This window comes from Desmodus rotundus, chromosome 5 (assembly GCF_022682495.2).
Source record: "Desmodus rotundus isolate HL8 chromosome 5, HLdesRot8A.1, whole genome shotgun sequence".
Taxonomy (NCBI): Eukaryota; Metazoa; Chordata; class Mammalia; order Chiroptera; family Phyllostomidae; genus Desmodus; species Desmodus rotundus.
In genome coordinates, this window is record NC_071391.1 from 80,864,047 (window position 1) to 80,891,833 (window position 27,787).

General features: G+C 38.0%; 1 protein-coding gene and 1 pseudogene across 1 annotated transcript; both read left to right on the plus strand.

Annotated features, from left to right (window-relative positions):
* Positions 1-2,243: 2,243 nt before the first annotated feature.
* On the plus strand, positions 2,244-27,471 carry FDX1 (ferredoxin 1). Its single transcript, XM_053924280.1, has 4 exons — positions 2,244-2,695; positions 7,264-7,388; positions 17,382-17,511; positions 21,716-27,471. The coding sequence occupies exons 1-4, from the start codon at positions 2,487-2,489 to the stop codon at positions 21,828-21,830; spliced, it is 579 nt and encodes a 192-aa protein (XP_053780255.1). The 5' UTR covers positions 2,244-2,486; the 3' UTR covers positions 21,831-27,471.
* Positions 7,403-17,373, plus strand: LOC112314293 (myosin regulatory light polypeptide 9 pseudogene; annotated as a pseudogene).
* Positions 27,472-27,787: the final 316 nt, after the last annotated feature.

The following is a 27,787-nucleotide window of genomic DNA, read 5'->3' on the forward strand; positions in this document are numbered from 1 at the left end:
CTAAGACAGTTTTTAACAAAGACATTATTAAATAGCTGCTTCATGATAGGCACTATGCCAGGAGCTAGGAATATGAAGATGAATAACATAGCATCCCTACTCTTGGGAGCTTCCGTCTAGAGCAGCTACACAAAGTATATGTGATGGACCACAGAGTAGGCGCTCCATAAACATTGTGAAGCTCAGAGTAGGTGCTCAATAAGCATTGAATCTGAATTTTATGACACTTTAAAGTTCATAAAACACTTTCATGAACATTATCCTTTTTGAAACAATAGATACTATAAGTTTTACAAGAATAAACAAAGGTCTTAGGCATTCAGCAGAGGGAGGGATGATCTGTCAGGATGCACAGGCTCGACTTCATGGGAAAAAGAATTTGAGATGAATTTCAAAATATGCATGAATTTTAACAGGAATGAAAGATGGAGAGGTAAGAGTTTTATAAAAAACGGAAATATATAAGCAAAAGCTTGTCCTCAGTAATTCCATATTGTTTTTTATCTGTGTTCATGAACCACATGTTTACAAGTCTCCTCTGGAATACTGCTTCATGAATATTGGTAACTATAATCTTTGGAATAAATCTTTATCTGCCTTTGAAAATCTGGAGAACATGTTTTCCGTCTCTTATTTTCATGCATATTTCATGAATTCCGATGATTGGTAGTGGAAGTTAAATGACATTACTTTATTCACAAGTACTTATGGACCTCTTGCCCTATGCCTGGAAGTGTGCAGGTTACCGAGATGAACTGTGTGTGCAAACAACTGTTCTACAAAGCATAAAGCTGTAAGTACCATAACCAAGTTGAAGCTAGAAAGGAGGGTGAGAGGACAGCGAACATCTGCATTTTTTTCCCCAGTATTCTTCCTACAATTAATTCATCTCACTTTGGAGACTTCATCCTATAAAAACATTAACTGTTCTTTCACAACCACTTCGTTTGTTATACTTGTCTGGGCTTGTGTCCTTTCCAACTTGAACTCTTTCTCTCTGTTATCTGCTTGAGGCAATTTAGGGGCTAAGTCACTGCCTGCTGTCACTAGATTAAATGTCAACTGTACATTGTCTGGAGATACTTTAACTTAGGTCTACACTTTCTTGTTCTAATAGTCTTTAAAATATCTGTTCTTGTGTTTAGCATATTTGCAATATCCACTTGACTTTGGCCTTTAGTACCCTCAAGACTAGCCTTAGGGGCACGGTCTAGAGTTTCCTTAGGCTTGTACTGTACTGTGCTTCTCCTATCCTAAATTCTAAGGGTCCTGAAAGACTACTAATGGAGGGAACAATGGGCAGCCGCACTTCCGGGCTTACCCCTAATCCTGTTTCTAGGGGCCCTTCCTTTGCCTCACTGGGGAAAGAAAAAAAAAAGAATAGCCTTAGGGAGAAAGGCCCAGGAAGTTATTCATCATTGTTTGTGACGCACTAGGCTGGTTGTGCATTGTGTGTATTAGTCTAACCCCCAGAATGGCCCTGAAGGATGGAACATCTTATCCATGAAAGTGTTATGGAAACTCTGATCCTCTAAGAATAATTTGTCCAAGGTCTCAGAGCTCAACGGAGCTCAAAAGTGGTAGACCTTGAATTTGAACACTGTTAATTTTTGACCTTAAAGCCCCTGCTCTTTCCACCACAACGTATTAACCATGATAAAGTATATTTTTAAGTACATCTTTCTGGTTTTTGTAAAAGTCTTTTAAAAAATCTCAGTTTATCAAAGTTTCTTTGTAAGTCTCATGAAGTTCAAGTACTCAGGAAGCATTTATTTGCCATTCAGGCCTAGAATTACTACCTGCCTCCTCCAGTATCCCCCAATTTTTCATTGTGATCATTTATAACTTTATAGTCATAATTATTCCTCTGGGTATTACACCTATTGGCGTTCTGAGATTTCTGAAGTCACCTATTGTCCTTGTTTGGCAATGCCCGGAATGAATTCCCTTTTACACTAATTTTAACTCCGAGTCACGTCTTGTTTTCTGTTAATGGTGGGCGCCGGGAGGAGGGAAGTGCGGAACTAAAGAAAGTGGGTTAGTTAACTGGGGGTTGTTTTACTGTATCTTTCCGTCAGACGTTCAGCTATCTTCTAAAATTTATTGTTTTCGCGTAGCAACTCTAAACGCTTAACAAAGCTGCAAGGTTAAACAAAACCTGGTCAGTAGGTTAAAAAAAAAACAAACCCAAAATACTAAGTGCTTAGCCCCGCCCCCTGAAACACCAGTCCGGGAGGCGTGGGACCGGGCGGGGAAGGGCTGTGCTTCGGCCGCTACAGGATTTATAGGACACCCGGAAGGTTGGCGGAGCCGTCGCCGCGCGGAACGAGAGGGACCTCTGCGGCACCCGGGCCTTCCGGGACTCTCGCCCAGGCCCTAGGGCGTCAGGCGCCGGCGCAGGTGTTCGCCAGCTCGAGGGCAGCCTCTCGCCGCCGCTGTCGTGCGGCGGGCGTGCGTCGCGTCCGGTAGTTACCCGAGCGCCGGCTATGGCCGCCGCGGGGGGCGCCCGGCTCCTGCAAGCTTCTTCTGTGGCCTTTGGCAGTGCAGTCCGTCGGTGGCGGTTCCTCGCCGGAACCCGCACGGGAGCGGGCGGCCTTCCCGGAAGCCGGGGGCCGGGAGGGAGCTCCGAGCCCAGACGGGGAGGCCGCGCGCCGGCGACTCGGCCGTTGAGCGTGTCGGCTCCGGCGCGTTGCAGGTGAGGCGCTGGCCTGCGCGGGAGTGCTTCCGAGTCCGAGTCCCTTTTCCAGGGGGCGCCCCCACTCCGCCCCGCCTCGGGGCGGCCATGATCGCCGGGCCAGATTTCTTGCCCCGCCGTATTTTCTCCGAGGCCTGCGAGTCGGGCACGCGCCCAGACCCGCCCGCCTCCTGCTCTTCCTTTTCCGCGCCGCTCCGCGCGACCCTGTTTTGTCGCTGGGCGCTGTCACTGTCTTCCTGATTTCGCGCCGCAAAGTTTCCGAGACGATGACGCCGGGCGGCCAACGGGGACCTAGGGCCTCGGATTTTCCTTTACGAGGGCCTCAGGAAAGCCGGGCGCTTTGCTGCCACTGGTTGTCCTTGTGGTTTGGCTCGAATCTAACCTTCGCTCTTCCAGGAACCTGCAGTGACCTTCGTAAGATGCAACCCATTGAGATCCCGGCCAGCAGGTTTTTTTTGTTGTTTGTTTTGTTTGTCTTTTTTACCGAGCCTTTCTCCTGCAATGTTAGGACAACCTGTCTGCAGTTCTTTGTCAGGGTTATTACGCCTGGTTAGCATACACCCACTCTTTCCTTCGTGCTTCCCTATTTGCTCTCGTCTAGTTGATTCAGCATTAAGAGCCGCTGCGTTAGAGTGGCTAGGCAGGGTTTTAAAATGGCTTTGGCACTTACTGTCTAACTTCCTCAATCTTTGTGAACCTCAGTTTTTCCACTGGTAAATGGATATAACAATGGTATAAGTCTCACAGTGTTATTTGAAGAATAAATGAGAGAATACAGGTAATGCAGGTAGTCTTGTGCCTGGCAAATAGCAGGACTCAGTAGATGTTACCTGTTAGCAGCAGCAGCTTCTTAGGCCCCCAGTGTTGTTTTGTGTTAATTGTTGAAAGAGATGTGAAAAAATTTACCCCAAATATGTTGCAGTTTTATATTATTGGACATACTTGTTTTTCAAAGACATAACCTCCTTAGATACAATAGAGATAAAATGTACTCATCATTTCAGAGTGTAGGAACATACTGCGGCCCCATATAATGCAGAACTACTCTTTGACCCCCTGCTGGCATGCATTAATAGGAAGCTAGAACTGGAGGGAAGGAGAAACTGTTGCATTTGAATTCTGCCTTTTCCAGTTTCTTCTCGATGAAGTAGCTGAGAATAGAGTGTAGGACTTATTCCTCTTTCCCCCTTAATCTTATTATATAATGGGTGCTCAATAAATTTGTCTCATTAGCTGTGAGGGGAATAATGGAGAAGGCAAGTTGGACTTACTTGTCTCTATTTTCCCTACATTTTTCTGCTTTTGAGCTCCCTCCAGGCAGGTGCCTTATTTTCTGCAATGGATACTTCCTTGAGAAATTGTTTAGAAATTGGGACATGTATTGAACATACTTGTATAACTAGTATTTAAATGAACATAAATGCTTTTGTAAATGGAAATTAAATCGCCCAAACTTATTGTTTGGATTTGGGTGTTATGAGGTTGTCTCAATGGGAGGCACATTTGTTCTGTTCCCTCATAACCCTGCTTTCCCCTTCATTGGCCCAGTTTCTGTTGATGGCCTTGTGCTTCCTATCACAGACCTTGTGCTGTCCAAATATGATCACCACTAACCACATGTGGCTATTTAAAAGAATTAAAGTTAAATAAAATTAAAGAATCAGTTTCCCAGTTGAACTTTTAAGTCCTCAGTAGTTGGTAGCTGTTGTACATCAGACATCACAGATATAGAACACACAGAGGTCAACTGGACAGAGCAATCTAGAAGCTGTAGTTCTGACTTTGTAGTTTAACTCCAAAACACCATGACACAATACTTTATATATTGTAGTGATTTAAGTTGAAAAGAGCTTTCCATATATTATTTCACTTGATTCTTGAGAAAAATCCTGTGAGGTAGGTAAATGGTAGTGAAAATTCCATATTAAGTTGCTGGCAAACCTAGGACTAAAATTCATGTAGTTTTTGAGTACCATAATACTTGATAATAAATCCATGGGGTCATTTGGAAGAGTTAAGGTGGCTATGAAAGTAGGGAGCCCTAGGTGGGGGTCCCTTTTCCTGAACCAGCCCTCCCAGGCCACTCTGTGTGGTAAAAGGGTGGGCGTCAGCAGCTGCAACTCCCCTCCCTGAACTTCACCACAGCTGAAGGGTTGCCCTGACAGCTTTGTTAAAATGTTTGCTGTGGTTGAGCAGAATAAATGGCAATGAGTAAGGGGTAGCAAGTGAGAAACGTAGTTGTTTGTGGTATTAGCTGATTAATTGATGGTACATTTGGAAGTATCACAGTGGTTTCCCAATATATGAAATCCTTTCCTGGGGAACAAGTAAAAGCCTTTTGTTAGTTAGAATTGGGGGAGAAATCTACAAAACCCACCAACACCGTTTGTTAGTAGTGAATGGATAGAATTACTTGGGTAAATTACATATATAATGCTTTAAAGAAAAAAAAAAAAGTTTCCACAAATTTTTTTCTTTAATTTTCTCAGCAGCTTAGGGAAGTCACCGTTATTCCCATTTTACCCGTGAGCAAGTAAGTGGCTTCCTATGGTCATCGAATGAATGTATGTCAGAACTAGGGCTAGAATCTACATCTGATTGTTACATCCGTATTTTTCAACTACAGAAGTACCTTTCCTTTTTCATTTCTGCTTCCTCTCCTGTCCTTTGGTAAACCTATTAGTACTCTTACTTTGCAGGGTTTTTTTCTGGGTTGTACACCTCTAATACATAGCAGCAGTTCAGGCTTCTTAGCAACAAAAAGGCTGAGACTTTAAATAAAAGTTATAATCAGTATTTGTTGGGCTCTACTCTGTGTTATGTATTTCGCATACACTGTTAACCCATTTTTATAGAGGAGTCTGAGGTAAAAGAGAGTTCGAATTACCTCTCTGTACCTCAGCTCTGGAGTGCTCCGGAAGAATAGCAACCCCAAAACCTTTGGCTTTCAAAAGTGAGTACAAATGATGGAATTCTTTCTGTTGTACTTTTACCAGGTGTGTGTTGATGTCACATCTCTAGACTGCTCTGCTAGGCTCAGATCCACATTTCCATTTGGCTTGTGGACATTCTCATCTACTTTTTTCTATTATTAAATGAAACAGGTCTAAACTCAAACTCATTTCCATCTTCCCCAAAGCTCCTTCTTCTCCTCTGTTAACCCTACCTTAAACTGTACCCCCTAATTACCTGAGCTGGAGACTTCAACATTATTTCTTCCCTCTCTCTCAGTCCGTTTTATGTTGGTGGTCACCAGAAGCTTTTAATTCTACCTCCTGAATATCTCTTAAGCCAGTGTCTCCTACATCCTTGTGCTGTTTTAATAACTTACAAAGTGGTCTTCCTGCTTTCAGAGTATCTTCATTCTCAGCCATTCTACCTGGAAAATCATGAATAATCAGAATACTTATTTTTAAAGTTTTTTTTTTTTGTTATGAAAAAAAGTTGGAGCGCAAAGGCCCTTTTGAGGGACTTTCACACATAGTTTTGATGATTTTTAATTAATGGAATTTTCCTTTTTCATTGTAGGGAGGCTATTATACGATAGGGGCTTAAGTTGCCTTGTTTGTGAAATGAGCTAATTTGATAATTTGCACGATATTTATAGCTCTGGAATTATTTAATTCTAGGTTTTGCTTACATTAAAATTTTCTTTGATATGGACTATTACAATCTGCTGGCAGTTGTGAAAATTACAACTAATCATTTTAAGCTGAAGTACATATTTTCAATTGTGAGGTAAAAATTTAAATGATCAATGGTGGAGGATATCTAGTTGCTTGTAGAAGTTGTTTTCCCAGATTTTGTTGTGATGTTTGTGAGAAGGGAAAGAAATTTAAGTCAGCTAGCTGATAAATAATATACTATCCTATAATAAAACACATAAGGAGGTATTATAGTTATCCTCCCACAGATTCAAACAAACAAACAGATAATGTTCTCTGGTCTCTGATTTTTGATTACACAGTGTGGCCCAAGATAAGATGTTCACATGCTCAGAAATCTGTCAAACTGCTGCCTGTAAGCAACAGCACCATCAGACACAGGCACAGTTGTCTTATTAATGGCAGAAAGATTTGCTTTTCTAAAGCTCAGTACAGCCATGGTCTGGTCTTTCAGGGACACATCCATAAAGACATTGTTTTTCTGGTTCCTGTGTGAGAGCAAAATAGACTTTCATGAGTGATAATGATTGCTGAATATTTTCACATGACTGTGACCCATGACCATGACCATGAGGGAGACACATGATACATAGGGAGATACGTAGCCTTGGTAGTGATGTAGTTGCCATTTTCTTTAAGGTGGCAGAGCTCTCCTGGGGGTTGGGCAGATAGACATGCCTTTGATTTGTGTCTTCTTCCCAGATGAACTTTGGAAAGAAAATACTGTAAAAGAGCACATTTGCTTGCTTGCACATGCGCACACACACACACAGACCACTGTTTCTTTGACCTTATAAGTTCTCTCTTTTTTTTTTTTTGTGGCCTGACCTTATAAGTTCTTAAAACAATTTAAAGTATCTTTTGAAATTACTGAAAATAATAAAGGACTGCTTTCTTTTCCAGCTCAGAAGATAAAATAACAGTCCACTTTTTAAACCGTGATGGTGAAATATTAACAACCAAAGGAAAAGTTGGTGACTCTCTGCTAGATGTTGTGGTTGAAAATAATCTAGATATTGATGGTTTTGGTGAGTACGAAAGATCTCTTAAAATTTTTAAATGAAACTATTGAATAGGTTTCAGCTCTGTTATTTGTTGGGGGAGGGAACCAATCAGTGTTTCTCTAACATCCATGTTTCTCTCTTTGGAATGAATTTAAAACATGAATAGGTTATTTAGATAAATAACTCATTGATAATTGATATATAGGGTATGTTCTATAAAATTTATGTATAACTGGTCTTCCTTGTATGAGTTCATATGTAGCCACACTTCAAACTAACCTTAGTTTCTCTGATACTCTGACAAATGAAAAGTAGTATATAATGCTGTAATGAAAAATAGGCTAGATCAGATAGATTATGGTTCATAATCCTCAGAACCATAGTAGCTGTAAAAAGCAAGTGCTTAAGCCCTGGCTGGATGACTCAGTTGGAGCATCGTCTAGTGCACTAAAAGATTAGGGGTTTGATCCTCAGTCAGGGTACGTACCTAAGTTGCAGGGTTGCGGGTTCAATCCCCGCGTGGAGCACACGTGGGAGGCAACTGATTGATGTTTCACTCCCAGATGGATGTTTCTCTCTCTCTCTTTCTCTCTATCTCCTCTCTCCCTTCTTCTCTCTCTAAAATCCATAAACATATCCTTAAGTGAGGATTAAAAAATAAGAAGGAAGTACTTAAAGTAGAAGGTAGGTATTACTAATTGCATAGTAATTAATACAGGTACACTGTTCATTATATACTATGGTTCATAAACTAACATTGTCATTTACTAGCCATGAGACCTGGAGCAAGCCACTTTAACATCTTATGCCTCAGTTTCTTTGTTTGTAAAATTGGACTATAATATTTCTAACCTTGTGTTGGATTGTTAAAGATTAAACGGGATATTGGAAATAAAGTGCTTAGCACCGTGCCTACTGTGTAAGAACAGAATTTATGGTATTTTAACTTGACCTGCTCTCATTCTCCTCCCCCCTGCCTTAAAAAACTGGCAGAACTACAGTAGCTGTAAAAAGTAAGTGCTTTAAATATACATTAGCTATTATTATTAACATAATTAGTAATTCAGGTGCACTGTTTATTATAGCAAATTTAAAAAGTACAGTAAAAAAGACTTCTCATAATCTCATCACACAGCGATAACTATTAAAAGAATCCTTTTTTCCCTGGTACGCCAGAAATATAGAAAATTTAATGCCAACACCATCTTCAGTAGTTGGCTAAGAATTCTGCATTCCCTTATGCAGACTTAGCAGAGAGCCTTTAAAGATCAAGGATCCTAACATGTCCAGAATTTTGGCATGTAAATATAAACTTGAGATAAGCTAAACTAGGACCACAAAAAGTGAGTAAGCCTAATTCACTGTCTAGGATAAAGATAAAAAGAGATCAAGAAGTCTGAAATGTTCTCCTTATAAAGAACAGGTTATTGTGACAACATGGGGGCAACTATTTTATTAATTCCTAAAGCTGAATACAGGAGACCCAAATATTGTTTGTTGTAAGTCATGTTCACAGATGCACACCACACTGAAACAAGGCTAAGTACGGAGTCTCTTTACAGTTCCTCCCTGGGTGATCTCATCCATTCTGTGACCTCAAATCTTATCTAGATGCCCATAAACTCTTAACATTTGCATTGTTAGCTCAGACCTCTTCTCTGAGCCTTGGACTACAGACCCAACTTCCCTCCTTTACATCTCTTCTTGGGTATTGCACAGGTATTTGTTAATTCTACATACTTAAAACACCTTTTGATTTGTGCCCCCCTGAAACCTGCCCTTCCTCGAGCCTTTTGTGTCAGTTATGAGCATCACTGAGCTTTTGAAGCCTGAAACTAGAGAGCATCTTACTCTTCTTTCTCCCCCATCCCCTACCTCCGGTCCATCAGCAGCTCCTGTCGGTTGTGCCTCCAAAGTATGTCTTTCATTCAAAGTGTGTCCTGGTCTCTCTATCCCTGTAGTCACTACTTGGGGCTGGCTGGTCACTGTATACCCGGAACTATGTGGATCTGCTTTTGTTCTTGAGCCCAGCAGTTGGGGTGATTTGTCATAGTACACAGCAGACATGTCCCCTGATTAAAAACCATGAATAACTTTCCATTTTACTTAGGCTAAAATCCACATTCCTTACCCTAGCCTAAAGGGTTCTGCATTATCTGGTCCCATCTGGCTCCCCACCCCACCCCTATTTCGGTTAGTTCTTTTTCTAACTTTGGCCATGCTGGCCTTTTCTCAAGAGCTGAACTCACCCAGAATTTTTACCTTTGAGACTTTGTATACACTTTGCAATTTTTTTCTTCCTGGGATACTTCCCCTATTGCTATCTTGAAAGTCCTGTATCTGTCTAGTCTCAGTTTATGATACTTCCTTAGTGAGGCTTTGCCCAACCACCCAAACCCAAGTAGAGTTTCTTGTATTAGCCTGAACCCATTATTCTCCATTACAGCATCCTGTTCATTTCTTTCACAGCGTTTATCACAGTTTATTAATTATATTTTTTGTTTACTTGTGCATCTTCCTCCCAAGAGACTGCAGTGAAGGAAAAAATCATTCCTGTTTTGTCCCTTATTGTGTATGAAGTGAAGTAATGAATGGATAAATGACTAAAAGGGAACAATTGTAAATTTTGGAAGGAACACAAATTTTATAAGCATTCTTATTTCCAACTTTTATGTGGTTTTAGAGTATATTATAATATGTCACTAGGGGGCAGTTACACCTCTCTGATCAAATTTACCTATTTTATTATCTCAGACTTCCTTTTTTTTGTCTGCATTACCTGTATCCTTCAGATGTCTGTTTTGAGGGAAATTATTCAAATTGGGAGATCCTGATAATGTTTATATGAATCTATATTTGTTCCTATCGTGTTTATTGACTTCCTGTTTTTATAATGTATTTCTGGCTATTCTAGATCAAACTTTATTTTATAAAATTAGATTTTATATTTATATGTAGTTTCACATTTTTAATATATAATATTCCTACACAGCTATCCAATGGATTTTTTTTTGGGAAAGGGGTTAAGTGTTGGGGTGGCCCATCTGTCTTGCCAGCATCATAATAAATCTACAAAATGATCTTAACATACACACACAAAATGGTACATGTGCACACACGCTTGCGTATACACACATACAGAACAGCCTTTTCCTGTTGGCAGACACTCAAATTACATGAAGTAGTATGCAAGTATCTAACTTTCTCTGGGAATTAATGGCAAGAATTTCTGAGCATTTGTACAAAAGCTTAATTTACTAGTGTTTTTTTTTAATTCAGTCGGAAAATTTTATTAATTACCTACTTTGAAATTAGCCAGAAACCATGCCTTACTTATACTTAGTGTAATTTTTAAATTAAATTGTGCAGATTAACAATATTAAGTGCGTTACTCTAGTAAGATCGGAACTGCTGTGAAAACCCAAAACTGTTGTCAAGAATCTCCTAATGTCAAGTGGGCAGGCTGTGTGAACTGTCAATTTTACATTTGTTACTGCAGCTAAAGCGGCACCCCTTTAGTTGGTAAACAACTAAATACCTGCCATTCTTTGTTAGTGTCATAGGAACTGTGCTGTTTGCAGACATCTGAATGCCTGTGTAGTTTTGTTGACTCTCATGCTGATATTTTAAACTGTGATTTAATCATAATTTAATATTTTTAAAGCCTTTAACAGTTTCAGCCAAGCATATATGATAATGCTGAAAAATACACCTGAAAATGAGTTATTTTGGAAGTTAGATGTGATAAAATGATATAAAGAAAGCCAAAAACCTGTCATGATACATATTATTATTAATGTGGGAGAAAGAACTCTGAATTATTAGCCAAAATGCCAACAAAATAAAAGCAGCACTAAAGCATACATACCTGTAAATTCATGAAAATTGTATAAACAAGCAAGGATGATGGATAAAATGCTGTCGCTAGGGGCTGATATCAGTATGGATGTAATGTGTCCATAAGTCAGATTATTGTCTGTGCTAAGGCATGCAGTATATTTAATTACTTGAAAGGTGGATATGGTAATGTAAAAAATTTTACTTTAAATGTTTGTTCTATCCGAGTATATTTTGAAACAAAAATGGGAGGGATTTTAGCAGCTCTGGGTGTAGAGGGGTGGTGATAGTGGCATCGAGGGCAGCTAGAAGGTCCCCGAAACACTTGGATTCTCACGTCTGCGCAGGGCTCTAACCACCACCATGTGGAGAAAGAGGGCAAGGACCAAGACCACCAAGGAGTGCTGCCAATGTGCCACATCCAGTGTGCTTGCCATATTCCCGCAGTCACAGAGTCAGGTGCTTAAAGAGGCCTTCACCATGATTGATCAGAACAGTGTTGGTTTTGTTGACAGGGAAGATTTACTTGATCTGTGTGCCTCCTTGGGGAGTATTCAGCAGTTGAGTATCTAGATGCCATGAAGAATGAGGCGCCAGGTCTCATAAATTTCACCATGTTCCTCACAATGTTTGGTGAGAAGTTAAATGGAACCGATGCAGATGCCTTCAGAAATGCTTTTGCTTGCTTTGATGGAGAAGCAACTGGCAGCATGCAGGGCAATTACCTGAGAGAGCTGCCGACAACAGTGGGAGATAGGTTTACAGATGAGGAAGTGGGTGAGCTGTGCAGAGAATCACCTATGGACAAAAAAGAAATATCAACTACATTGAGTTCATGCACATCCTTAAACATGGAGCAAAAGACAAATATGACTGAAAAGAATTCCAAATTCCAGCCACATGTTGTAGCCACTTTGGGTATTTCTGAGACTTTCTCTTAGAACCTGTTGCATGCCCTAGCTTTACTTACACCTTTTATCTTTCTTGTGGCATTTATTCAGCCATTTGGGGCACATGCATCTCAATAATCAGATTGGAAATGGGACTTTTTGTCATTTTCAGAATAGAAAATAGGGTAATTTAAGTTAACAGCCCCCTGCCCCCAGTAACTGCAGTCTACACAGAGTCAGTATATTTTTTTCAGAGGAAGTTATTCACTCAATTTTTTCTGAACCATCATTAAACTTTATGATAAAAACTTTACAAAAAACAAAAAATACATGAGGATTATAGGTTTATGAACTATGAGAACCCATTTCCTTACTTTACATTTTTTTTCATTGAGAAAAATAACTCAAATTATGAAATTTAAGCAATTTTCAAAATCTTGGAGAATGCATCCCTCATAAAATGCAGTCACTTTGTGCTTACATATATATGTGTGTATCTGTATATAAAAATACATGAATATGTACATATATGCATACATACATATGTACACACGTACATATTTCCCCCATTAATTTACTCTTATAAAACCAACCACTAATAAATACGCTAAAAAGCGACAGCCACCAATATTGCTCTGGACTGTATATTAGCAATAAGCATAAGTCGCATAACCTTTGCACTTTCAGTTCCCATTTCTCCACATGTCATTTTATTGTTGTACTCACAGTCTGATCAGCTGTCAATTTTACATTGAAGGCTATGTAGTGGTAACTCTTGTACCCTTTTCCCTTTTATAGATTGCCTCCCATTGCTTGTTTGTAGAGTGTTTTCCTTTGTATGTGATAAGAATAAAAATAACAGATATTCCCAATTTTATAAATAGGTTTTATTCTCCAAGACCATTTTTAGGTCAACTACTTGGCATTTGCAAAATTTGCTTTCCCATGAAAATAATGTTATATATGGTGGCAAAATTTTCAGGCCAATCTACAGAACCTATTTATTTATAACTACTTAATCACTGCTTACAGTTTGGTTTTATGAGAAAATGCATTGCAACTTCTAATGCAAGGTCAAGGACACCTTAACTTCTTGGACGTACCTACTATACACACACACACTCACTATGTACTACACATACCCCCCACTCTATAGGGACTCCTTTTCCCACTTCACACCTTATTCTGGTAATGGGAATATATGTACCACTAGTTTTATACCATTGTTGGAAAATATAATAAATATGATTTCAATCTTAAATTTTTAAAACTTGTTTTGTGACCTAATATATACTCTCTCCTGGACAGTGTTCAGTGTGTACTTGAGAAGGAAATGTCTTGTACATCTTTGCTGCAGAGTTTTCATTTATAGTATTACTTGTATCACAATAGGACCATTATGTTTCTCTGGTTCAGTGTTAGCCATCTTATTTATCCAAGCTAAGTTGACTTCATCTTGAGTTTTGAAGGTTTTTTTATATTTGAGTTTATTTTTAGTATGAAGAATAAGAAAAACATACCTGGTCTCAACTTGTAGTGGAAAAAGTTTGAAAAGGACTATAAAATAAGGAGGGATCATGAATGTGATACATTTATTTAAAGAATAAACATGGGACTAGAACACATAATAGGAACTTAGGATGTAGGAACCAAAAGTTAATTTGTATACACTCATTTTTTGTCAAATTCTTATTAGAATACGCTCTTCAGCTCTGAGCTAGGCAACTTAAGTAAGATATGGAAACATTGGCACAGTTCATGAGAGGGCAATAAAAATTACATTAGAGAATGAAAATAAAACCTTTAGGAAGGTTAGAGTTTCCCTGGAGTTTCCTAGGGAAGAGAGAATTTAAAGTGTTTGAAGATTTGGATGGATGGTAAGTAACTCTTCACTTTGTCTGACCAGGTGGTACAAAAAGGAATGTCCTAAGCTTTTCTGTTAGGATTTATGGGCATATGGACTTTTCTCTCTGTTCGAGGATGATTGAGACCATATTGTATACAGTCGTCTTCCCCCGGCTTATCTGACATTGCACTTTTCTGTTTTTTTCTCTACTATTTGGGACATTCTTATTTTGACTTTCTAGGAGGGGTTTCACCTTGGCTCTTGCTGCCTCTGATCCTTCCTTTCCTATTTGCCCCTCTGGCTTTGTGAAATCTCTTGGCTTTTCCTTCATTTTCATTTTAATTCATCCTTTACACATAACCACCAGTGAGATCTACCCAAAATAAAGTATGCTACATCACTTCTCCGCTCGCCATAGCTTTTCAGCTCCCTGTAACCTGGGGCACAGGTTCACACCCACAGTCTCCAGGGGCTAGGTGTGGGAGAAGGGTGACAGGTGTTCATCAACCCCTGGCCAGTGTCATCTCTGTCGTAACCCACCATGAAAGATAGTTAACTGAGCCTGTGTTACCCACGCAGTGTGTTGGGAAATGAAGTGGAGAACAGTGGGCTTCTCGAACAAGTTCAAGCTCCTTAGAAAGCAAATGGTCTGCTGCCTCTGCAGCCCCCACACATCCCCTGCCCTGGACTGGGAGTTTTGTTTTCCTCACATCTTCTGTTATACTTGGCTTGCAGGTTTCAGGATTTGTTCTTTTAATAACAATTCTGAAGAAAGTTTCTGGGAGTATTTTGTAAGGATTGTTTGACTTACATTTTGAAGACAAAAGGAGGCAGGATTTCCTGATTTTTTTCCTGGAGTATTTCCAGAGGGATTTGCCATTTTAGTTTTGAGTTTGATTGCACTGGGTATTTTTTAAATTGAATCTATTGGGGTGACATTGGTTAATACAATTATATAGGTTTTGGGTGTACAATTCTATAGTACATCATCTGTTTGCATTGGGTATTAATAAGATAAACAGAAATCAAGGTAACTGTATACTTATTGAATACGTCCATTTAGAATGGTAATACTTTTCTGTGGAGTCATAAAATATTAGAGCCAACAGGGACGAGGAACATTAGAGATCATCTACCTCAATCTCTTATACAGACGAGAAGAAAACCAAGAGACTTGCCCAGGACACAGCAGATGGCGTGGTAGGTCCATCTGGAGCCCGGAGCCCTGACCTTAAGGTTGCACTACACCAGTTCTCCTTTTATTGCAGGGGTTTTTGAACTTGATATATCTATCTGTGTGTACTTTTTTTTAAGCAGAGAAAGTCCTTTTCTTTTTAAGGAAAGTATATTCATTTTCCGTTTGTGTGAAATATTTCAAATTTACACAAAAATAGAAAACTAAGATACTTGTTCAAATAGCAATTGGTGTGTATGTATGTTTGTGTATTATATTTAATATTTAAGTGAGGTGGCTTGGATTGAGTGGGATGAACTAGTTGTTTTCAGCATTGGAAAACTTGGCTGAAGTCATGACCTATCTATAATTACTATTCAATAGTATGACCTTAGTGTATATATTTAACTTCTTGGGTTTAATTCTTTTTATGTTTATAAAAAGAAAGTTGAACTACTCTAAGATTTCATATAACTTAAAAAAAATAATTACCAACAGTTGTCTAGGGCTTAGTAGTATCTGCCAGTCATGGTTGCAAGTACATACTCATATGTTAAGTACACAGTTACGTAATTCTCCCAGCTACCATGTGATGTTGGTGCAGATAAAACTGTTGAGGAAGCTGAGGCATGATGGGTTAAGTGGCCCAAGTCGATGCCCTTAGTAAAAGTGAAGCTGGGATTGAAGCCAGGGAGTCTGGCTGCAGAGCCTACACTCATTGCTCCCGTACTTCGCTCTCTGTTCTCTCTCTGCTTAATCCTGTTACTTCTTTGAATTAGATTTTATAAAAATGAAGATTTAAGGAAACCTCTCTTTCTTATTATTATAACAAAAGATGAATAACAAATATTTATAAGGGAACAATTCTTACTAAAATGTTCTATTCAGAGGAAAATTAAGGTTACTAGTTATTGATAGTAGTTCTCTTACATATATTATGTGTTATTTATTGACCAAAAGATAATCTAAATCAATCTGAAGTAACTCCTAGGAGTCTATAATCTTCAAATTTGTGTAATGACCTTTAAAAATTAGTGTTAAAAAACAAATCAGAAAAATGATTTTTAAGGTGGAATTTAACGAGAATAATTCTGCACAATTCTGTTTGTCAGACCCTCCTAGCTGCCACAGTTTAAGAAGAGCCCCCAACCAGGCTGAGGAAGGGGATTTAGAACTGCTATAGAAGGAGAGTGCGAGAGACTTGGGTGTCCTCAGCCTGGAGAGAGAAGGATGATCTCAAATATATGAAAAGCTATTGTTTAAAAGAAGGAGTCACTAAATAGTTAATAAAATTTTCATAGAAACAGAGTAGAAAGGTGTTTGCCAGGGGCTAGAGGTGGGGGAAACAGAGGGAGATTGGTAAAGGGTACAAACTTCCATCTGTGAAATGATTAAGGTCCGAGGCTCTGAAGTATAACATGGTGACTACAGTTGATAACACTGTGTTGTAAAATTGACATTTGCTAAGAGAATAGAACTTAAGTGTTCTCACTAAAAATGTATAATGGATGTGTTAACTAAGTGATAGGAATACTTTTACAATGTATGAGTATATCATCATCGCAGTGTACATTTTAAATATCTTACAATTTTATTTGTCAATTGTATCTCAATAAAGCTGGAGGGGATAGGATTAGACTCCTTGGGATAGTATTGGATCAGTTGGTGAAAGTTTGAGTTGCAGACTTTAACTCAGTGGAAGCCAAATGCAAAACTGGCTGGCTTATGCGTGTGTGGATTTCTTTCAGGAGGTTTTCAAGCAGAGGTTGGGTAACCTGGGAAAGGATATGCAGAGCAGATTCAGTCATTTCCCTTTTCCACAGCACCTGGTGTATAATAAGCACTTACATGGATAGATTAAATATGGGACAGGAGAAATATCTCATTATTTAAAACCAATGTGACTCTTAGAGTGAACTTATCTGATTCTATCCTGATTGCAAGGAAAGACCAAGAGGGAAGAATGTGTAACTTATTTGGATGTAGGTTTGGTGGCTTTCTCATTCCTCCTATTTACCACAAGGCTTCATAAATTGTGTTGAGCTCTCCAGAATCTTTTTGAAATGATATGTGAAAATGATTTCAAATTGAGTGTGTATGGGGTTAGAGGGTTGTCCCTAATTCTCATTATTATTCAGAAATAAAGTCTTATTTATGTATGCCAATGTGAATTCTAAAATTTAGAAATAATTAACTTCAGTTAATTCAAACCAAGTTTAAATTGTGTTTAATGTAGAGCGGACTATGTTCAATGTCTGTTGCTTTTGTAGGTGCATGTGAGGGGACCTTGGCTTGTTCTACCTGTCACCTCATCTTTGAAAAACACATATATGAGAAATTAGACGCAATCACTGATGAGGAGAATGACATGCTTGATCTGGCGTACGGGCTAACAGATAGGTAAGATTTTAGGACCACTTCAGTTGTACTGATATTCTGGGCAGATAAAGGTTTTATTAGTTCATGTCTAAGACCAGACCTATGTGTGTAATACTGTTCTTTCTGCATGGATGGGTAGCAGTATAAGCTTTGAATATACAATATGACATTTCTCTGTTTTCACTATTCTGCACTTTAGCCCTTATGAAACTTTCCTTTTTACTAAAGTAAAAAAAATAGGTTTCTTTAGTTTATTTTTTCCAGAAATTAATATTTATCACAATTTAATGAGTTGGGATTAAATCTAATGCTTTTTATGGTATTACAGAAGGACAGATTTGATAATTGAACAAAATTATAATGGAAAATTTTACCTACTTGAGAGAATGGAATTTTTAAAGAAACTTAATATATAATAGTAAGTATGTTAACATGAATAGTTCTGTTTCTAAGTGTACATTAAACTACACCAGTCAGAGGTTATTGTTATTCATTAATAGGTAGAATTACTCTTAAAAGTGGTAAGATCTAAAGGAGCAAGTGAGTGATATCAAGTGATGCCTTATTCTTAAAAATTATATAATTGTTTGGTTGGGGTTAGGGAAAGTAGCCACTTGATTTACTGTTTTAGGGGCAAGATAATGAGGGCTTATATAAGGTTGACGTTGGTGTTTATAATTTGGTGACCCTAATGAAAAATACTTTCTTAAAAATTAAAAATAATAGTAATAATAGCTTTATTTCATATGTATTATGTAACTATAATTTTGTTAGACCCTTAACAAATTATCTAAAAACATAAACTTTCTTTTTCTAGCAAACATGCTTAGGTCTTTGGTATTTATTTAGAGGTAAAGAATAATTTTATCCCTTTTGCAGTTCATTTCCCTATTGGTGGAGGTGAGGCTCATACCCTGGGAAGAGGAACTGGGAAAATAGTCTCTCTTTAGAGTCCCAAGCAGAGCAGATTATGACTGCCATCTGTCTTTCCCCCTCACATCTTCAGGTGCCACCATCTCTGTTAACACCTTTTTTTCAGAAAGGGTAGTTAATACACAGAATACACTCAGGGATTCTGTTAATTTAGTTCTAAGAATTATTTCTCTTCTAATAGGAAGAGTACATCATAGCCAAGTCCTTGACCTTTTATTAAGTTAACTTTGTATATGCATGGAATAGATGATGATCTAAGTGAAAAGAAAAAGAAAATTAGAGGAGTGCTACAGTTAGAAGAGATATACAAATGTCAAAAGATACCAAAGACCTAATGTGAATGTGAACTAGCCAAGAACTTTGATGGTAAAATTCAGAAGTTTTAGAACACAAAAATGAAGAGTAAGGACTAACTTTTATGGCATGCACAATAGGGCGTCAGCAGTTATTAGTGGAATTATGGTTGATAGGACGAGAGACTCAGGAATTATCTGTGAATCTGTATTTGATGATTGTTGGTACTTGTTGCCACCAGTTTCCATGGATAATTTACAGAGAGGCCTCAGTTTCTGTATTTGTAATATAAGATATTTGAGGATAAGAATAGCTACTTCACATGGTTGTTGTGTGAAGTGCTGTGGAGAAAGCATTCATTAAATGGTAGTTGTTAGCATTATAACTATAATCATATCAATTTATATGTCAGATACTCACTACAATGCACAGGCAATTCAAGATTATTTCTAGCCATCAGAGTTAGGCAGTGTTATCACCATTTTCTAGGTTGGAGAACAAGGTTTAGTTATCAGAAATTTGCTCAAGGCTGCACAACTACAGAATGATTTGAGTCATTCTGTAATTTGGTTAATTTGGGCCTAAAGCCCTTCATTTTTTACTTTTTCAAGCTACTTCCCCAATCTTAGAAGTAAACATAACACCCAGTATATTTCCACTGTCAGAGGCTTATATATGACAAGGGTGACTGGAGAAAGTGTCTTCAAGGTTAACACAAGCATCAGAATTTTGTGGAACTAATAGTGAGATCAGGGAAGAAGAGTTACTGTCTGTCTCCTTCTCTAGAGGTGTAAGACTTTCTATACTAGGTAGACCATCAAGCCAGAGGCCTTTAGGGAGGTAGAAAAGCAGGAGAGAAAACAGCCACAGGGTACCCCTGCCTTATCTTCAGGGCCATCAGGAGGATAGCTACCACACAGATAGTTAATAATACCCAACAGGGTCTCTCGGTGCTACCCCTGCCTGTATTCCCGTAACACACTTTTTACTTATTCCGCCCTGTTTCACTGACAGCAGTTTATGTCTCTTTCTCTTACTAAGAGGACTGACTTCATTACTTGAAGACTAATGCTATCAAATAACCAACTGTCTCTCTAGGGCTCACCACAGTGCTAATTAATTGGTCTGAATTGGTTTCCCTCATTTGCTCTCTTGCGGATGGAGCTTAATGTGTACTTGGGTGTTGTCAAGTCTGTATCTAGTAAACAAATAGGAACTAGTGTGGACAGGGATTTCTTTTTGTATTAACAATCAGTGTTTCCTGTGGTTGTACTTACTCCCTTACTCAAAAACTTCCCAGCGGTTTCTCATTGCTCACCAGATAAAACCTGAACTCTTTCACTGGTGTGCAAAGCTGTCTGGCCTGGCCATTTTTGAGCCTGTCACTCTTGTCCTTGTCTGTCCTGGGCAGCAGCCAAGCTAAAAACCCACATTGCCTCAAATGTACCTGCAATTCTGCTACCTTTGCCTCAAATGTCTTTCTCCTTTCTCTTTTATTAAATATTAAATCCTGCCCATTCTTCAGAGCCCATTTTAAACACCAGCTCCCCTGGACAAAAGTAAGTGCTTTCTCCTCAGACCTTTTCACTTCCACACTCTGGCATTTGTCACAAGCTCATGTGTGAATATCTGCTGATGTGCGTCATCTCTTCTATTTGGTTGAAAGTTCACTCCTTAATACTCATTAGCAGCTGATCCTCACAATAGTCCTGTGAGGAACCTGTTTATTATCCATCTTTAGGATGAGATTAGGAAACTAGAGTTTGGGGAGGGGCATTAAGAAAGTGTACACACTGTGTTCAGGCTGGATTCTCAACCACTGACCTGTTGGGCTCTATCACTCTAACCCCCTGCTCCCTCTGTTTTGCGTCCCTTGGGCTCCCGACATGTAAGAGACATTCAAAGGATTGAACTGAGTTGCTTTTATTTGTACCTCAACTGACATTTAGTGCTGTGCCTTTAGATGTGTAGTAAATGCTTAGATATATTAATGAAACCAAGACCTGCGTATAATAGTCCATCAAAAAGAAGACAATTTGATTGTAAGACTGGCATTTATTTTTGTGTGACACTGAGAAAAAAATACTGTTAGTACAAATAGAGCACAAAGTTATCATAGCACTTAACCTATTTTGTGTAGAGTAAAGAGCTATTTGGAATTACCTTGGCATGATTTTTAAAACCCTGTTAAAAAATGAAAGTATAAATTAAATTGATAGTAATTCTGAAAAGAAAAAGAAGATGGAATTATAGCTATTCTTTCAATGACAGATATTTGCTTTATGAATATCAAATTTACACTTCTACAAATATCAAATTTATACTCTGCTATATTTCTGTATTTTTAATTTTTTTCTTTTGCAGTCTTTTGCACTAATTTTGACTGGTAATTAAATTCAACACACGCAGTTCTAACATACTTCTCATAACTCATTTGAAGAGACAACTATATGAACATTGTAATCAGGTTTGCAGCTCTGATGTGACTGCTACCTCACAGTGATTGTGCAGTGTCATTGATTTTAAGGTTTATTTTGATTTTAAAGATTTTAAAAGTGTGGGGAAAATATGTGTCTGATAGTTTACGACTTCCAAAATTCTTGTTTTAAAGTCTTTATAGTCTATATGATTTTAATTACCTGGGAACTGATTAATCATTTTCTTGGCATTGCTAAAACCTGTTTCTTCTTCACTGTTGTGCCTCTGATTATATTATTTCCTGTCCTTTCACCAAAAAGCATTCGTTCTGGTGAAACAATTAGTAGATGATGGACGCTAAAGATTAAAGTGAAGCTTTGGTCCACTAGGCTTTTTGTTTGTCATGTTCCCGTTTTGTTACCCTCTAGTTGAGTGGAATGTATCTTTTTCAACTTATTAGAAATTTAAAAGGTAAATGAATTTCTAACTTCTTTGGGTAAGAAACTATTATATACAGCTGCATTGTTTTATAAATAATATATACTTAATACTAAACCATACCTCCTGCTTTTTCATGCAGGTCCCGGTTGGGCTGCCAAGTCTGTTTGACAAAGTCTATGGACAAAATGACTGTTCAAGTACCTGATGCCATGGCCGATGCCCGACAGTCCGTGGACATGGGCAAGAACTCCTAGGATAGAACATTAGGAATATTTTACAAAATTTTACCTATTTTTATAATTATTACTTAATATAATTAAATGAGAGCAAGGATGAATGGGTTTATTGTCATGAGCAGCTTTACTACTTTAATTCACCTTGTATAACTACTAAATTTTGTAGTTCAAAAGTATGTAATCTTTATTTTGGTTAAATTATAAAAAGGAAATCAAATATCAGAAAATAGTATGATAAAATGTTACCTGTTTTACCTTATGTTTGTTTAGCAAGTTTAGCAAAATATTTTCACATAAAAAACCCTGTGCCTACTTGCCTATAAAGTAGGTTTGAAGAGGTATTATCCCTGTTAGATGTGGGTGAAGGCAGAGATCTAGAATGGCTTGTCTAGGGCCTTACAGTGAGTTAGCAAATCTGTACTAGAACCCACATCTTGTTAATACAAATCAGATGTTCAGATTAAAACTGGAGAAATTGTGAATATCTTATTTATAGTAGTGATTAAGTGTGAATATGTATGGAAAAAACTATTGCTTCATGAACTAATTTCAAAGACCGCTGTAACCTTTTACATAAATATTTCAAAATATTTGATTCAGTGAAAAGTGTAAGTCTGAGCAACAGGCAATATAACAAGAATTGGAGAAATAAACAAAAAATTAGGTGTCTATTCTTTTCTATCCTAAGTAGAATGGACTGTCTCTGTAATACTTTGAAAATAATCCTGATCCATAAATCTCTGCCTGTAACAGAATAGAGAATTTATGGATTAGGTTTTCTCTGTCCTGAGTTGCGCAAGGAAATGAGCAAGCTTCCCCACTGCACAGCCCAAATGGAGCTGCCCAGAGTGCGGTGAGCTCAGCAGCGTGCACAGTCCCCAGGAAGAGGAAGAGGGGGGATGGCTTGATCACCACAGATGACCAATTTTGCATGGCAAACATGTGTAACTTTATCTTTACTGTGAGTAAACTGGTAAATGATAATGAAGTGGTATGCAGTGTGCTCTCGGAAATACAATGAAACATCAACTAGCTTGGACTACTCGTGGGGAAGGGCAGAACAAATAAATGAAAGAAAAAAGTATAAGACCCTTCAGTTAGCTTCAGGTCCATCCGTGCAGTTTGATCATTTGCACAAATATTTAAGTACAGTATTTGACCTACAACATTGTGCTATGTCCACTGAGGAATACAGAGATGAACAAGATAAGGATATCCTCAGGGAGCTCACCTTTAATTAAGAAAAGATAAAATACACGTATGCACAAATAATTTGCTAGAACTAAGTTGACTGATTTGCCAAATAAGATACTTTAAAACTAATTAATGTGTAAAAAGTGGTTAGGAAAAATTTAAAGTTTCTAATGTTCATTTGACATTTTGTAACTATCAAGTGCCTTCTATGTGGAGAGCGCTATACTTTAAAGTACTTACTTTAGTTCTTTATTAGTTTCAGTATTCTCCATGTATTCTTCCGTAGATTACCTAAACTCTCCTTTCCAGAACTTTAATGATGACATTCAGCCTAAACATTCTAAAATTTAGATTCTAATTTCCTAAGATTTCAAATTAGAAAAGTTTATATTAAGGAAGTTTGATTGTTGTATTTAAATAAAATCTACCAAACATTAAATATCCTAAATTGGTTTGTATAAAGATTATTTTTTTCAGTTTGGAAAAAAATTATTCCATGTTTACTGGTGTGTGCTTTGGGGTAATTATACCTTTGGTGGAAAACAAATTACCCCAAAATTTACTGGCTTAAAACAATAATAATCTTTTATTGTCTCCACTTCTGTGGGTCAGGAATTCACAGAATACAAAGCAGGGATGTCTCTTCACTGCTCCACATTGTCTGGGTCCTAAGCAGGAAAACTTCACATGGAGGGATTTCAGTGGGGAGTGGGGAAGGGAGGAATAGGGGAGAAAAGGTACAGGGAAGAAGCAGCATAATTGGTAGGCATTAAATAAATGGGGAGAGGTCAAAAATGGTATAGGAAACAGAGGACTCAAAAGAATTTATATGTATAACCTGTGGACATGAACTAAGGAGGGTAGGGAATGCTGGAGGGCTGGGGGTGTGCAGGGTGGAGGGGGGATAAAGGGGGGAAAATTAGGAAAACTAAAAGCATAATCAATAAAGTACATTTAAAAAACAAAACAAAGGTCAGGTGCTGGAATCACCTGAAGACTGATGATGATTCCTTCATGGGACTGGCATGCTGATGCTGGTGTCAGGTGGGGGTCTAGCAGGGGCTGTTGAGTGGAACACCCACAGGTGGCCTCTTTATGTGGCCTGGGCTTCCTCACAATACGATGGCTGGGTTCTAACAGCCAGTAGCATGAGAAAGCTTGCATGCCTGGCATGCATGTACCCTTTAATGACCTAGTCAGGAAGTTTCACGGTATCACTTGGCCCATATGAATGATGGGCCAAACTTAGCGGGGTGTCAAAGAATTTGCGTTCGTGTTTTAAAGCCCCACAGTAACCATTATTTTTTGGTTAACTTACATCATTGCCTATGAAAACTGGCCTTTTAACTAACTTGTAAACTTTTTTTAAAAATTTTTATTGTTATTCAATTACAGTTGTATGCCTTTTCTCCCCATCCCTTCACCCCACCCCAGCTGAACCCACTTCCCTCCCCCACCTCCACCCTCCCCCTTGGTTTTGTCCATGTGTCCTTTATAACTTGTAAACTTTTTAAGAAGGACTAGATTTTACTGTTGTATTGTGTTTTGAAAGATTCTTGTGTCTTTATTATGATGGTTTATTTGTTTTATTCTGTAACTCCCAACGCTTTTCTTCTTGACAGATGATTTAAATCAGAGGGAATAGTGGTGGGCTATCTTTCAATGCTGTGTAATGTAGTTTACATTTCTGCCATTTTGCCATCAAGAAAGGTGTCTTCCTTTGGTATAATACTCTATATAATTGTTGGTTATGTGCTAATACTTAATACTGTCTGTGGTTTTCACAGATAAAACCAACCTTTAATTACATAGGTAATTCACAGCGGCTGGATTACTTTTTTAAGTGAACCATTCTAAAAATTTCCAAAACCTTTGCCTAACTTTCACTGTGAAAATAACTATCTAATTTTTGTCTTAAAGGACACTTTTTCTATTTTATTTATAACTATTTAAGGGTCATGTGGGTAGTAATTCATGTGGTTTCCATAATGGTCATTCAGCATTCATTAGAACTATTACATTTCACTTGAAAGATTGTTTTCTAATGGAAACTTAGATTTATTATATGTTTTCCCATATTTCTCTTCTTCCTTTTTACAGCTTGTCTAGTTGCTTTTTCTTCCTTTAAACTACCTGAAATATTGTGGTAAACTACATTTTGTAAAAGGCAAAAAGATTTATACAATCTGAAGAGAAGCCAGAGTATAAGGTAAACCACATTTTCGATCAGAATTTGTTAGATGGTTTTCTTTCTACAGGATAACTTATCATTCTATAAAGTAAAATAGGAATAATGTGTTACATGTGCATTTAAAATAGTATATGAAACCTTATTCTAAGTGTAAACCATTCAAAAACATTCAGATATTACGTATGAACTTTATTTACTATTGGAGAAATATTTAAGAATAGAAGTAAGATCTTGGTTAAGCAGCAAAAGGATTCCTTTAATGTGTCAACACTGCATGATATCAAGTTATTTTTATCAGATTTTTTAATAAGTTTTTAGAGACTGAAAAATTAGAAAACCAGCTGGAAGGAGGAAGGCATGCTCACTGGCAGATGAGTATGTGTGGCTGTAACAGGACAGAAATGGAGCTGAAAGATAATTGAAACCTACCAGAGACTGAGGAGAGAAGTTGACAGGAAAGATCTTTACAGTTAGAGACGTTACTTCTGCAAAAACTGTTAGTAATAAATCATCTAGTCAGTGTTTCTCTCTTTGACTCCCATTTGTTTATCTTACTTTCTGGATGTGTTATTTGTCATTTACTTTTAGACTTGATTTGGTAATAGTGTTATAAAATTAAGCAGAGCCATTGTGTCTTGCTTGCTCCCTTTGTCTGCCAGTCATTTCTGAAACCATTAACACTCAGCCTGATTCATCCCAGTAGTCATAATCTTTCCCTCGTCTGTCTCAGTACTTTGTCTCAGACAGCCCTGTATAGCATTTACTACATGTGTTATACTTAACATTACATAAAGTACATTGGCACTTGTTACATTTTCCCCGATTAAGCTTTTTAAGAATGAGGACTTGGTTGTGTTCAACTTTGTAACTGCAGTGTCTATCATAGTATTTAGCCCACAGTAAGTATACAATATACTCATATATCATGAATTAATCAAAACCTGGTCTTACAAGGAATATGCTTCTCACATTTTGCTGTGTGGCAGTCACCTGTTTGTGGATGGGACTGTTTGAGCTCAGTATAGGCCTATATACTGAGCCTGCATCCTAACCCCAACTTGGCAGGAGTCAGGATACATAGCAGTGTTTCCTTGAGAGATCAGGTAATTTCCACTATATTAAAGAGGACTGTGTTCAACTTGTCATAACTTTTTTTTAACATCTTGGATGAAGCAGCTTTTGAATGGGCTGAATGCAGATCCCTTTGCTGGTCTTAGATCTTGTAGGCTGTTGATTCTCAAAATCTGAATGCTGAGGTCCAATGGGTGGTACATGGACTCCCTTCTCTTGAATCACGGGATCTTGTCATGACCATGCCCCCAAATGGGCGCTTCTTCATCTTAGAAGTGTCTGGCATCATGTACTTCTGATAGTCCCTCGCAGTTCCTCCTATTGTTCTTAATGAGGATTCCTCAAGGGGGTGAAAAAGGGATGGGTAGTCAACCCAAATTTTCCCAAACCAATAAGTCAAAGGCAGCAACATAGAGATGTTCTTAGTAGTTTTGTTTTAATGTTCTCTTTTCAATAGAGTCTTGTTTTGTTTTTTAACTGAAGTCCAAAGACTGAATGAGCCTCAGAGAGATAGTTGAGTAAGCTCTCTTAGGAGAGTTCAAGGGAAGCAAGGGATTAGAGCATTGTCTAAGCTGGGCCACCTAAGGATCATCTGATGTTCTAGGACTGGGGCATTGGTGAAAAGTATCTTGTGGGTCAGATGAAGGCCACCACCTGTTTTGTGTAAAGTTTTATGAGAACACAACCATGTTCATTCATTGTTTACTATCTATGGCTGCTTTCCTGCTACAGCAGCAGAGTTGAGTAGTGATGGAGAGCAAGTGACCTGAGACGGGGAGGGGCAAAAGCAGGTTCACAGTTCTTAGGGAAACTGATTAAATAATAGAAGAGTAAACTGTGTTGTGTGTTCACAATTGTAAACCTGCTTTTGCCCCACCCTGTATTTACTATTTGGTGACCACTGTTCTAGGGGAGGTAACTGATTTAGTACTTATTATTGATTAGGACCCAGTTCTTCTAAAGTTAGATGCTCAATAACTTAGAGAAGATGGATAAATTACAAAGGATTTCTGTTTTTGTAGACAAGGCAACTCTGTGAATTTTGGTTTTCTCGCCTTGCAGGTACTCAGTTTTGTGTCTGTCTCTGGTCTTACACAGCATTCCCCCCTCCATCTCCCACTGTGTATCAGTGTTTCGTGTTCTTCAAACTAACTTTGTGTCTCTGCTGGCCCCCTTGTTAATGAATTAAATCTTTAACACATGCTCACTATGTATGAGAGTCCTTTATAATTTATAGGAAATTATACAGGGACCCTTGAGGCCTGGCTAGAGGAAATTACACAGCTTGAGGCCTGGCTGTGTCTCCACATTTATGTTCCTTCTTGAGTTATCACTTAATTCTGCTCAGCCTCTTGTTACTCATCTGTTCAGTAAAGATCATTATACCCACACCTCAGCCAAACTACTCTCACCCATATAGTAACATCCACTGGACAAAGTTATAATTATTTAAATTAAAAGATGTGTGTATGAATAACAATAAAATTTTTTAAAAAAGATGTCTAAATACTTTCGTTAA